The sequence below is a fragment of the Parasteatoda tepidariorum genome, chromosome 7 (genome assembly GCF_043381705.1).
Source record: "Parasteatoda tepidariorum isolate YZ-2023 chromosome 7, CAS_Ptep_4.0, whole genome shotgun sequence".
NCBI classification, from domain to species: Eukaryota; Metazoa; Arthropoda; class Arachnida; order Araneae; family Theridiidae; genus Parasteatoda; species Parasteatoda tepidariorum.
In genome coordinates this window covers 54,344,791-54,357,926 of record NC_092210.1, presented here as the reverse complement: position 1 = coordinate 54,357,926, position 13,136 = coordinate 54,344,791, and the positions used below count along the sequence as shown (strand labels likewise).

The following is a 13,136-nucleotide window of genomic DNA, read 5'->3' as shown; positions in this document are numbered from 1 at the left end:
CTTCTTAGGACTAATTGCTTAAAAGTGTTTTAAGACTGAATAAAATTACCTTTTATTCTCAAAATTATCATAAAGCAAATATTGAATTATTACCTAGAGATGAATCAACGGCATATGGTACAGTTGCATCTTCATTTGTGTTTTTTATCCTTAGTAAATGCACTATATTTGTATTCATTCATCAGTCTTGTTAATTAAAATACCCATTAATAAAATCGAATGCAACATTATTAAATGTAATCAGAAGAATTAAATTTTAAGTTTGTTGTTCAGAATCCAAAACTTTTCCGATGGAATTGAGTTTTAAAATAGCTTTTAATTTAAAAAAGAAATGATTTAAGTAATTCATTCACAGTTTCAGTTCAAAATTTTGACGTCACCCCTGATATTTATTGATGCAAGCAAAATAGTTTTCAGTATTCATTTTTATATTATTTTCATAGAATAAGAAACATTTTATTTACCACATTGTTCTGCAGCATTTGTTTTAAATTTACCCAAAAGTTAAAATACATTTTCAGTTTTTTATTTATTTATTAGAAAGTATGAAGATTGATTGATAGATTATTATATGATTGATAATAAGGTGATAAACTTGTAGCACTTTGCTTGCTTATTTTAAATGTTTTCTAATCATATTTAATATCATGGGACACGCCTGCTGTTATTGATTAAAGTAATATAACAGTATCTTAAATATCCCTTTTCATTCTTATTGTTGTTTTCAGTAACAATCCATTTCAGCACAAGATAATGTATTCAAAAAATATTTTGTTTGCTTCCTTTTGCTTATGAAAATAGTTATTCAATTTCGTTTATCAAATTTATTGTTAAGAATATTGCTATATAGAATTTAGAAACACCCACTAGTTTAAAGAGACATAGTTGTTTTGAGTTTGTAACACATAATTATTCATAACTGTTTATTTGCTTTGTCATAAAATTTTATTTGTAACTAGCTATAAGTGTTAGTAATTTTAAGTGCTTTTATATGTCACTAGCTCCCCCTATGTTCAGGAAAATGACACAAAATGAGAATATGAAAAAAACAACGTTTTTAATTTGTGTTCAATTTTTTTATTCCAATTTCAAATGATTGCGACCAGTGGCGTAGGCAGAATTTTTTCAAGGGGGGTAATTCGAGTATGTAATAAATTCGAGTATGTAATAAAGCACATACTCGAAAGAAATTCGAGTATGTAATAAAGCACTATTATTTCCCTAATTTAGACAGCTAGACAATTTTGACTTTTCATTTAGACAACATTGTTTAGTTAAATTTCGTTTTTATTTTTTAAGTTTAAGAATATAATTTTTTTTATAATAAGAGGTAAAATAATTCATTTTTATTAAAAAGTTGGAATAAATGAAGCCAGAAAAAACTACTCATACTGCAAGAGCTACCTAAATAATAACCGTATAAATGTGAATATTCCATAGAAAACCAATGAATTTAACCAAAAAATAACTTACCAACAAATAGGGAATTAAACCAGTATACAAACACGCTAAAAATTTATTGATTTATACAGTAATATCCAAACGACGGGGTTTTTTTGCAAGTTCGTTTAAAATGTCTTCTACAGCTGGGGTAAATTTTCTATGAATGCTTAAGAGCGCCAATCCATTCATTCTATTATTTCCCGTTGAGTTGCGTAAATAAGTCTTCAAACGGCGCAAAGTCGAAAAGGATCTTTCGTTTGCACTCGTTGAAACAGGTAGAACGACCAATATTTCTAGGAGTTTGAAAATGTTTGGTGTTATATCTTTATTGCACATTCCAAGAGCATCCGCCGCAGTTTTTGGAACACTACCTCCGTCTTCACTAATCCTTTTTAATCTTTTATACCAGAGTTTTAGTTCAGACTTAAGGCTTTCTTTACAGGTATCCAAATCTCCAGCGTAAAATTCCACTAATGCTTCAAAAGCCTTTATGTTTGAAGGTTGGCAAATGAAAGGATCGGCAGGTAGAAGACACTGAAATCCTTTCAAAATATCACGATGCGATACAAATCTTAAGTTTAATTGTGTTATAAAATTTTCTATAAATGGAATAAAAACACTAACTCTGAAATATGTTTCCGGTGTCGATGAGGGAAAATTATCGCGATTTTTCTGTCTTCCTGTTATTCTAGGGATTTGCATGGAAGTGGAAGATCCAATGCTTGTTAGCATAAGAGAAGAAGAGCTGAATATTTCAGAGAATGTTTCAGTGGCATTTTCACGCATTAATTTTAGATCTTTAATGACATCTTCTGCAAGACTCACTGCCTCTATCAAATCTATGCTTGTTTTTTGTAGGTATCTACAGAGATGGATTGTTATGGTGAAAACTTTGTAAATGCACAAAAGAGATATTACGAACTGGCAATTAGATACTGTGCACAGTAAAGAATTAGCCTGGGTAGCTGATTCCTTATCCTTCCATTCTGATATTTTTTGTAGTGTTTCGGCGATAGGCTCGAAAAGTTCCACCACAGCGGTTACTGAGTCGTATCTTTCCATCCAACGGGTTGCACATAGCTGTTTAATTTTCTCCCTCTTAGAGCTGGTTTCCATCTCCTCTATTGCTGAAGATAGGACATACTGTCTTTTTGGCGTATTTAAAAAGTCGTATAATGTTTTAATTGTCCCTAAGCAATTTCTAATGCCAGTTATTTCGCATGCATTTGATACAGCCAAATTGAGGCTATGAGCAGAGCAATGTACATAGAGTGCTGATGGGACAATACTTCTTACGTGGGCTTGTACACCATTAATTTTTCCACTCATTGATGCAGCACCATCGTACCCCTGTCCACGTAACTTTTTTATATCAACTTTCATAGACTGTAATTGGTCTAATATTGTTGTTGCTATTGCTTTTCCGGTTAAGTCATGCACCGGAATGAATTGCAAAAACTGTTCGGTGATGTTAAAATTTTCTTTATCGACATATCGAACGCATAACGATAATTGCTCTATACCTGCAATATCAGTTGTTTCATCTGCAAGAATGGAAAAGCAAGTTGCATCATTAATCTTGCTGACTAGTTTTTGCAGGATTAAAATATTGCAAACCTCAATAACTTCGTTCTGAAATCGAGGGCTGGTATACTGAGCATTTTTTCTGCTTGACTCTAAAATGTTCTTAAGAGTCGAATCGTTCTTACTCCGGAAACGAAGCAATGCCCGAAAATTTCCGTCGTTCTCTTCACCTGGTTGTTCAGCAATTATTCCCGAATCCTTATGTCCTCTTAGAGCGAGACCTTGATTTCCACAAAATAGGATGGTTTCAATGATTGGAGTAATGTTTTTTCTATTTTCTAATTTTCTTCTGCTTGCTGCACTGTCAACTTGTTCATCCACAGGTTTCATCTTTCCAAATAAAATATCGTTTAATGTCCCAGCAGTTTCGATCGATTTTTTGTGATAAAGACATTTCTCGTGTTCAGAAAATCGCTCTACAGCATTTTTCCAGTTGTCAAATTTTACATTGCACAGTTGACCTAAAGGTTGCTTTCCAGAACCCGCACCACTTGGGGCGAAAAGTACACAAAATTTGCAAAAAGCACCACCCTTAACCTCTGAGGAAAAACAAATGCACCCTTAACCTTCAGGAAAAACAAATGCAGGATTGGGTTCCCAAACATTTTTAAGTATATCCAGTTTTTTATTCTCGCATGTATTATCTTCTGAAAAAAGTCCAATGTCATATGGGTGGGAAGTAACACTTTGAGGGCCGATTTCACATTCATCAGATTCTGTTACGCTAGAAACATTTTCTTCAACGGAAGTATCACATTTTTGTTCAACAGAAAAACTTACATTGGTACTAGATGCTGCCACCTCACTAATTTCAGGTCGTGATTTCTTCTCAAAGTAATTAAAAATTGTTAATTTCTTGCGTTTCGACATCCTAAAGATCCAAGAACAGCAAAAATATATACATATGTATTGGCACAGAAATATCCGCTAAGCTACGATCCCAAAGTTTCGAACTGGAATGAATAACTTCAACGAGCACAGTGTCTCCAAAACAAAACAGATTTAGAAACAAGCTCCGAAAGGCAAGCAGCACTGATAACTCTTAGTCTGACTAACTAACTCCACTGTACTCCGTTCCTCCTTTCATATAAATTTTTTTACTGCATCTACAAAATTCTCGAATTGTCTCAAAGACGACAGAATGTCTAGGATTCCAGACCTCGCGAATGCCAGCCAGTCTCGAAAACTATCGCGACTGGCAGGACAGAAAGAAACCAGCGATCGGGGCTCGCCCATAACAGTATCACGTGAATTTGATTTCAAAAGTACAACCCTATTATAGTAAGTGTTTTTTCAGTATTCTGAGAAATACCGTGAGAAAAAAAAGTTGGCATAAGGCAAATAAAAATATATAGTCTTAAAAAATAATAGCCAGCATAATTTCTACTGAAATTTTTGTTTCTGTGCGTATTATTTTGTAAATTTTTTGTACGTATTATTTTGTACGTAAATTATACATTTATGCGTATACTGAATTTAAGTATTTTAAACACGTACTGTGTAAATAAATATCTTAATGGAATTATAGAAAGTTATTTAATTTCCCATTTCAGATATCTGTAAAATTGATATTGGAAAGTAAATTTCAAATTATCTGTGAAATTCTTGGTTTAAATTTTGTTCCCAACTTTACTCTTAATCATTCAGCATTATTAAAATTAAATTTTCAGAAATCGTGTGATACATTTTAGAAACAAAATGAAATAAAATAAATCATTCCCTTTATAATTTATTAGTCACAGTATTGAAGCAAATGTAAAATTTCTTAACAATTGTACATTTTGTTGACTCTTTCGATATCATTTCTGGTCATTCCTTGCTTGTTGTAAGGGTCAGACAATTTCTGTCCATTTCTGGCCACCATGGTGTCTTTTCCGTTTGTTGAGAAAGATTTGTTGCCGTAAATCATGATGGAGTTGTAGTCAAAAGTATTGTACAAGACATTTTGGTGGGGTGAAAGCTTGTTGAAGTTGAATCTCATGTCTATGTAATAGAGTAGAAGAAAATATTAGATTCATTGCTATTCTGAAATTTATGAAATTTCAAAATTATATACATTACGCATTTTTCTTTCTAATGTTTTACGGTTAGATAATTTTTTTCATTAAGGTCGTTAAATATCTTTTATCATCTCATTCAAAGTATTTTCGGTTTATAATAAAAATGCATGAATAATTATTGTGCAATTCTATCAGAAAAACTTATTTACAATATAATGGCTTAACTTAAAAAGTAGCAATGTATGGGAAATTGTTTATTTTATAACTGTCGTTAAACTGCTGACCCAATTTTCAGTTTACAAGAGAAAAATGGAACTTCAAAATCAAGTAGTGGGAGAAATTTAAGTTTGTTGAGGACGTTTTGATGGAACTAATCCACATTTGCGTTACATGGAGAGGAAGTCCACGAAAACTTCTCACGGTTAGCTTGGCATTAAGGCGTCTCTAACCCTTAATCGGTATAGCAATGATGATGTATTACGTCAGCACTGTATTTGGTGCAAGGCGGGTACGGATTTTGTATCGACTAGCCATCATTGGGATTAAAACCCAGTTCACCACGTTGGGAGGCGTGCGCTCTACCCCTGATCCTATTAAAAATTTTGGAATAACGATTTGTTCGTTTGTGGTTTTTTTTAAAAATCATTATTTATACTTAAACCAACTCCTCTTTCACTTATATTTTAAGGAGTAACAAATAATACATTTTAAATTGTACTTTTTCCTATATTAAAAAATGCCTTTATTACGTTTATTATGTTTCTTAAAAAAGTAAGTATTTCATTAAACATATGGTAAAAAAAATCATGCTGTAAAATAAATCGAAAATAGCAAGGTAAAGAAATGGTCATATGGTAAAAAAACAATTGTCAGAGAATAATATAAACATGACAAATACTCACTTTCGGCGACGTTTTCAAGGTAGATGATCAAATATGAATCTCTGTCTGATCTGCTCTGTTCGTGGTAGAATCCAAGGGCGTGTCCCAACTCGTGAACAACTGTTCCTGCGTACAAGCATCCATTTCCAAGAGATACAGCCTGTTCACCATTGATTTTACCCACATAGGAATAGCACCTTTTTAAATTTCATATGAAAATTTCATTTTAGTTTTGAAATTTACTATGCATCATTATCCTAATTTATTCATTTAGATTCAATAAACTGTTTATTTACAAGTGTATGACAAAAACAAAGGAGGGTGGAATATAAAATTATTAAGATTCGAATGTCACCCGTGTGGTGACCGGGTGTGACAGAATAGTCCCAATGCAGCTCATGCATGTCGTAAAAGGCGTTTAAAATGGGTACCCAGTGTCTGGGGGTACAACCGGGCACCCTGCCACTGGGGATTATATCAGGGGACTGGTCCTCCAGGTTGGGGGTTAGGCATAGGGTTGACACCTCTGTCCTGTAAAAATTTATTGTCACGAAATCATTAGAAGAAAACAAAGATAAATCGGAAGTCGTCATGGAGAAATCTTCAGAGGAAGGCATTGGCTCACATTGGGCTGTCTGGCCAACTATGATGATGATGCTGAAGATTCGAATGTCCAATGTGTGTATCCTTTCCCCGACATGCAGTTCCAGATCTCAATGGTAAACTAAATATAATCCGTTTATACGTAAAGTAGCATTTGTTTATAAAAATATGTGTCCTGGTAGTGGTCATGCGTTTTCAGCATTGGTGGCATTAAGGGTGCATAAATTTTGTTTTTAAGAAAAATATATACTTTGTTATGGTTGGTATTAGAAATATATATATAATCTGTCATTCCAAACTAAATCACGCGCAATGCCAAGATTTCCATAGGAATGCCTCACTGCTGTTCTGGCTTACATTGCTTTAAACATGCTGAAGAACGAAACATGAATTCCATTAGAATGTGTTCTGTGTGACCAAGGGAGCCCACAATTAACATGTGCGGTATAGACCACAAATTTGATTAGATTTTTCACCCTTCTTTTTTCGTGGTATAGTTATATATAAAGTCCTTTGAAATATTGAAATGCTTAAACAGAATCCCTAACACATATCTAATCATTTCCAATATTAAGCACTGAAAATGAAAATAATAAAAAGCAGTTTGTTTGCAATTTATTATGTCTGCAATTAATTGTACAGTTTTATAAGTCAAAGTTCACTAACATTGTTTAACTAAGAAATTGAATAATATGTAATGATTTGTAAAGCCAATTGATTAATGAATGATGTTTAACAGCATAAAAAACTCTTCTAAGATGTGATATCTCAATTCATTCCTCAAATCAAGTCATACAAGTTATTACTTTTCTATAGAAAAGTACTTTTTTATTACAAAAATCAATCAAAAATATTCTTACCCTTGTCCAGAAAAGATCTTGATGTAGTTTTGTTCGTTTGACCTTGGAACGAATCGGACGCAAGTGTTTTTGTGGTAATCATTAAAGCCTTGGTTGATGACATTTTGTGCATTGCCTTTAGAAGCGAAGAAATGAAATAAAAACAATTATAAATTCGTTTTTTAACATTTTTTCAAAGTGTCAAATAGAAAATTTCAAACCACACCAAAAAAGGAAAGCAAGGATTCTGAACTATCCAAATTTTATTTATATATACTAAACATTTGTATTACTATTCAGTTTTGAAATTAAGATCTACAATTCTATAAAAATTCTACTCTGAGAAAGTGTGATACGCAATATCTGAAGCTCTAAAGAAAGGCACGAAGAAGTAATACACTTCGAAAGAAATTTCCATTGCATAAATAAGGGGAGAGCTCTTGAAATAAAAATATATAATGTTATTTAATTAATTTAGTTATTTTTAAAAAAGTTACAAAAGAGGTTTAAATCGGAAAGAGTTAAAAAATATTGTTATGAAAACAGAAAATCTTTATATAGAAAACTATTCCAATTCAAAATTGTAAATTGCGTACTCTTAACTTCCTGGCAGTTCAGTTATATTTCAAATAATAACTCAGACTATATTGAAAACTAATTAATTTTCAGCATTATTAAATCCAATTTTACGCTGTTGTTTAAAAAAATAATTAAAGAGTCGTATATTTAAGCATTTTATGATAATTTTTTTTAGGAATCTAGAGCTAATTTTAAGACAACACATTTTAAGAGATAGGACAAAGAGTTGTAATTGATGGTACAAAGATCTGATAAATTTAAAATATTATAATTCTAAATCTGATTCTAGAACTAATTTTCTCTTATTCTTAGTGACAATTATATTTCTAGAACTAACTTTAGGACAGCACATTTTTAGAGGCAGGAAAAAGAGTTGTTAAGATTGACAAAGTTGAAAAATCATATTCTTCTTTCATTAAAAACAACACTATGATTTGAGCATAAATCAGTGGAGTATCCTACAAAATATTAAGATTTGTGCAGCAAAGCTTTCTTCTCTTTGGAAAAACTTACTAATAGCAGCTTCATCAAACTTGATATTACTAAGCAGTTTTTATATATCATATGATAATCTGCATTTGTTTAACACTTCTAAAATGAAAGAGTTTATGATTATTATTATTTATTTTTTGCTGAAAATATTTTCATCTATAGTTTACGGATTTTTCTAAAGTATATTTTAGCGAGGTACTCATTTTTTCTTAATTTTCGATATTATATCATACAAAAAGATATTCAGAGATGTTTTTTGGACAATTAGAGGACATATTTTAGATTTGATAACTTTTAATCATCTTAAAATCATCTATTAATAAATTCATTATAAACATAGTAAACATAAAGGTATTAATTTTATGAAGTTTTAAAAGTTCTCCAATAAAGAATCTTCGACTCTGTTTAGTCTCTACAATTTTTTGCGTTCTACAAATGCCATGTTCTTCATAATTTATAACTAACTAAGGCTCGTAAGAAGGCTTTTTTACTAAAATATAAAAAAAGGAAAAATGCAGTTACAATTACAACTAGCTAAATTTAATTAAAACACTATACTAAGCTAAAAATTGTATTCTTACTCAAAGAAGAGTCAATGACGTAGGGTACACGTGCATTTGGCCACCTGTAGTGATTTCCAACAATGGCATTACGTTCAGCATCCTAGAAATAATTTTGGCGATAAACATAAACTAATTTAAAATTAGCTAGTATTGCTTATTTTCTGCAGATAACAAGGCTTATTTTAAGTATTTCGTGTATCGAATGTTTCGTGAAATAGATATAAATTTTGTTTTTGAAATTTTCTTATTTTAGTAGTTATTTTCAAATTTATAAACTAAACATATTATGATAATAAAAGAAAATGAAGCACAAATTTAAATTTTGTTTTTAAAATCTCAAAATTTATTAATAATTCTAAATATTTTACTCTCAAGTATGGTTATACTTTAAATATTTCTTACTGCAATATTATATTATCTCTAAATGTAGTATAGCTAATGATAAAAACTATTTTTACAGTTGTCATAAGACCATGCAATTTTCAGAATTTACCTATAGTAAACTTGGCATTTAACTATACAATGTTTCGTATACATTTTTAAAAATATGTATATATTATTTTTTAATAAACATTATAGACTATTGTTTTTGAATTCGAATTCATAAAACCATCAAATTGTCGTTGCAAATAAAAGAGAAAATTTTAACCATATATAAATCTAACCCTCCATGGTTAACTGAACATAAATCAATAATTATTCAGTATAACGATTACTTACTTATCTAGATTATTTATTTGAAATAATACAGTGAATTATTTAATTCACATTAAAGAGGTTTTTAATAAAAACGATGTATGGGTATGGGAGATCAAATTTTATTTTTTTATTTCATTTATAGGTTTAAATGATCTCTTCCATTTCAAAAGTTTTAAGTTCACCAAGCAATAAACTTCGTTCAACTTCTACAAGCGTCAAGATCTTATGCAAAATTGTACAGAAATTATCCTTATAAGCACTATTTTTACTTAGAAAAACAAGGAAAAAGCCGTTCTTTATTTTTAATACTGAGAAACTTGCTGTTAGAGGGGTTTTAAAGAGTTTTATATTTACTGGATATAATTTTTAAATAACTTTTTGTTACTTTTTCACAGTATGTATTTGTTATGTTTTATTCAATACATCAAAACGTAAAACAGATGCAAAAAAATAATTCTGTACAAATAGCAAACTCATCACTACAATTTTTAGTTATTTTTAAAACATACATATATCATTAATATTATTATGAAATATCGAAAATTTAGGAAAACTAATGCTTTGCACATAGAAAAAGAAAAATTGCTTACAAAAGGCCCATCAATACCAGCCATGTCTCCATCGTACAAGTCAGGGTTTTGCATAGCCAATCTAGCCTCTAAAAAGGAAAATAAAAAATTTTAGTCTCAAATTATTTAGTTACTGTAAGCAAGTCTCTTTTATCGGATTTCCCTATGCATTTTCTATACATTAAACAATTTTAGTTCACTCGATACATTACAATAGTTAAAAAGAACTATTTTTAAAAATCAAATTATTATATTTTTAACCCTTTATCTTAGTATTTAATTAAATTTTAGTTTTATCCCTATAAGCTCGCAATCGTATTCATTCACCAAACTCAGTAATTTTAGTCAAATTTTTAACCTATCGTTTAAAAAAAACAATTAATCAAGCATACATAGCTCCGAAACATTTGGCTGAATTTTCTTAGACAATTTCAAACTATCTTCAAACTTCTTTTTGTACCTACAATGGAATTCTAGCAATTATGTAAAAAATATTAAAAACGTTAAATTCAAAATATATTTTAGAAAACGCACTGAAGATTTTGTTTTTATTGTGAATTAATTTTATGGTGAACTATTAATTATTCGAAATTAAGGACAATATAATTATCTTGGCTATTACTGTTTTTCAGTTCAAAAATTAATAGTTGAAAAGTATTAAGCAAGTGGTAAATTAATCCTATTTAGACCTGATATGAAGATAATAGTTTTTAATTTCTCGATAGATAAAAATTATAATATTTCCTTTATTATTAACTTTTAGTTTTACTAAAATTTCCACATTATTTAAGCAATTAATATATTTTTGATGCATTTCGAATCCTATAAATTTTTTTATGATTATTTCGAAACCAATATGTTGTTAAATAAAATAAAATTCATCAATTTGTATCTTTTATAAATATTAATAATCAATATGTTACAGACCTATTTGTTCCTATAAAAGTAAGGCACTTTTAAATCCATTATTGTTAAATGTTAAATATGTTTAAATATATTATTTACTAATATTATTTATCTATACAAAGAAATATGATACAAACCATGATAAACATGGTTGGAGTAAATGATAATCGTACTACAACTTTATTACGATGATCCTAATCTTAAATATGGAGTACAAACCAATAAATCAATTTAAGAGAATCAAAACAGAAGTAAAGAAAATTATTATTAGTTAAGATGTTAAAAGAAGTTAAAATTATAAATTTTAATTAGCTGAAATTCAAATCAATGTCAGTGTTTAAATTTTTAAAAAAACTGTTGCTTCGTTTGATTAAAAAAAATTTTTGCAATTTATTTAAATTTATTTTTGCAAACAGTCCTGTTTCCCCTTGAAGTCATTTAGATTTGTGTTAAATAGTTTTGCTTAAAAATTAAAAAACAATCTTCATACTTTAAATAAACTATAATTTGAAATGAATTTCTATACAAAATCTGCTCTAAAATTAAAATTCCATCAATGTTCCTTGAAATCTAATTATACTAAATATAATACTGGCTCAGTGGTTGAGGTAGTAAGCGTGATAGTTCAGTGGTTAAGGCACTAAACTGTCGTCGTGAAGAACTGGGGTTCGATACTCAGTGGCGGTTTAAAGCTCACCCAGCTTCAGATGTATGGGTACCAGCTTGTCAATGAAGTAATTATGTATATAATACTAACCACATTGCCACAATCATACCGTTGGTCACAAAATCGTAAAGCCTTAACTTCCATGACCCCCTCACCCAGAACGGGCTGTTGCGTGAAAGCTTTACTTTTTTACACTGCTATTCTTAATAGCGTAATAGTGTTCTTTGAAAATAGTTTAAATGCATTTTTATATGAAGTTTTAAAGTTTTTTAAATAAAATTCAGTTTCCAAATAATGTTTATTTTGTTTTTATTGGCTCAAGATGTAAAACAAAATCAATCTCTATGCGTATGTGAAAAAAGGATTTTTTTAATATTAATTATTTTAATATCACGCACATTTAAAATTTTTTTAATTAGAATAACAACCTGTAAGGTAAATGTTTCTTTATTTTTTTTAATAACATTTTAAAAAAAGGGCAAAACTCTTTGATTTAGCGATCATATAGAAATGAATTTTAGAAATCGTTTTACTATATTTTTGAAATACAGAATGATTTTGGTTTGGAACAACAAACTGTTTTACAGCAATTGTTTTTGATTTTATCTTAAACCTAATTTTATGTTGTTTTTTTAAATAAAAAAACGCCTATACAAATTTTTCCATACTTTAAGAGGAACTCACTGTTGCTCTATATACTTTACATCACGAAAAGAACTTTGTAAAGTTATAAAGAAGAACAAACAAAAAATTAATATTAAAGAAAGGAATTACCTTCTTGTTGCTGAGGACTTAGCTGAATTACTTCAGCCAAAGCAACGGCCAACAAACCAGCAAGAAACAGACCAGTCTTCATGGTTATAGTTTGAAGAAGTGGGAATGAAACGATAAACTTGCAAGACTTTGCAAGCTGCTTTTAAATGCCTCCTTATCAAAATTAATATTAAATAGTATGAGAAATACCTGCTGTTGAAGATTAAATAACTGCGCGATCATGGATCTTTGTTTATCAAATTGAAAACAGGATATGTAAATAAACCTTGTAAATTTTGAATGAAATGAAATAGACTGTGTAACATTTTATTATTTTTGTATATTTGAAATACTCAGATAACATTTTTATTAATGATTGCTATATGACGTTCCGATTTGTATGAGATCATACAAATTTATTCTATAAAATTTTTAATAATTTTATTCGTCCTGATTTTTAAACTAAACTGCATATTTATAGATTTCTTCTAGTAATAATTTCGCATTTGTGAAATTTATAATAAGTACAGTGTGTCTCTTGTTTTATCATATAAGCGC

The 13,136-nt window shown here is 29.5% G+C and overlaps 2 protein-coding genes across 2 annotated transcripts; both read right to left on the bottom strand.

The window, feature by feature from the left end:
• Positions 1 to 1,524: 1,524 nt before the first annotated feature.
• On the bottom strand, positions 1,525 to 3,357 carry LOC107453970 (zinc finger MYM-type protein 1). The gene has a single exon (XM_071183777.1). The coding sequence runs from the start codon at positions 3,355 to 3,357 to the stop codon at positions 1,525 to 1,527; it is 1,833 nt and encodes a 610-aa protein (XP_071039878.1).
• A 1,383-nt stretch (positions 3,358 to 4,740) lies between these two features.
• On the bottom strand, positions 4,741 to 12,882 carry LOC139424796 (astacin-like metalloprotease toxin 5). The gene is made up of 6 exons (XM_021147312.3): positions 12,600 to 12,882; positions 10,274 to 10,341; positions 9,003 to 9,084; positions 7,372 to 7,486; positions 5,930 to 6,105; positions 4,741 to 5,010 (listed from the first exon to the last, which is right to left on the bottom strand). Exons 1-6 carry the CDS (start codon positions 12,679 to 12,681, stop codon positions 4,793 to 4,795), a joined length of 741 nt encoding a protein of 246 aa, XP_021002971.1. The 5' UTR covers positions 12,682 to 12,882; the 3' UTR covers positions 4,741 to 4,792.
• Positions 12,883 to 13,136: the final 254 nt, after the last annotated feature.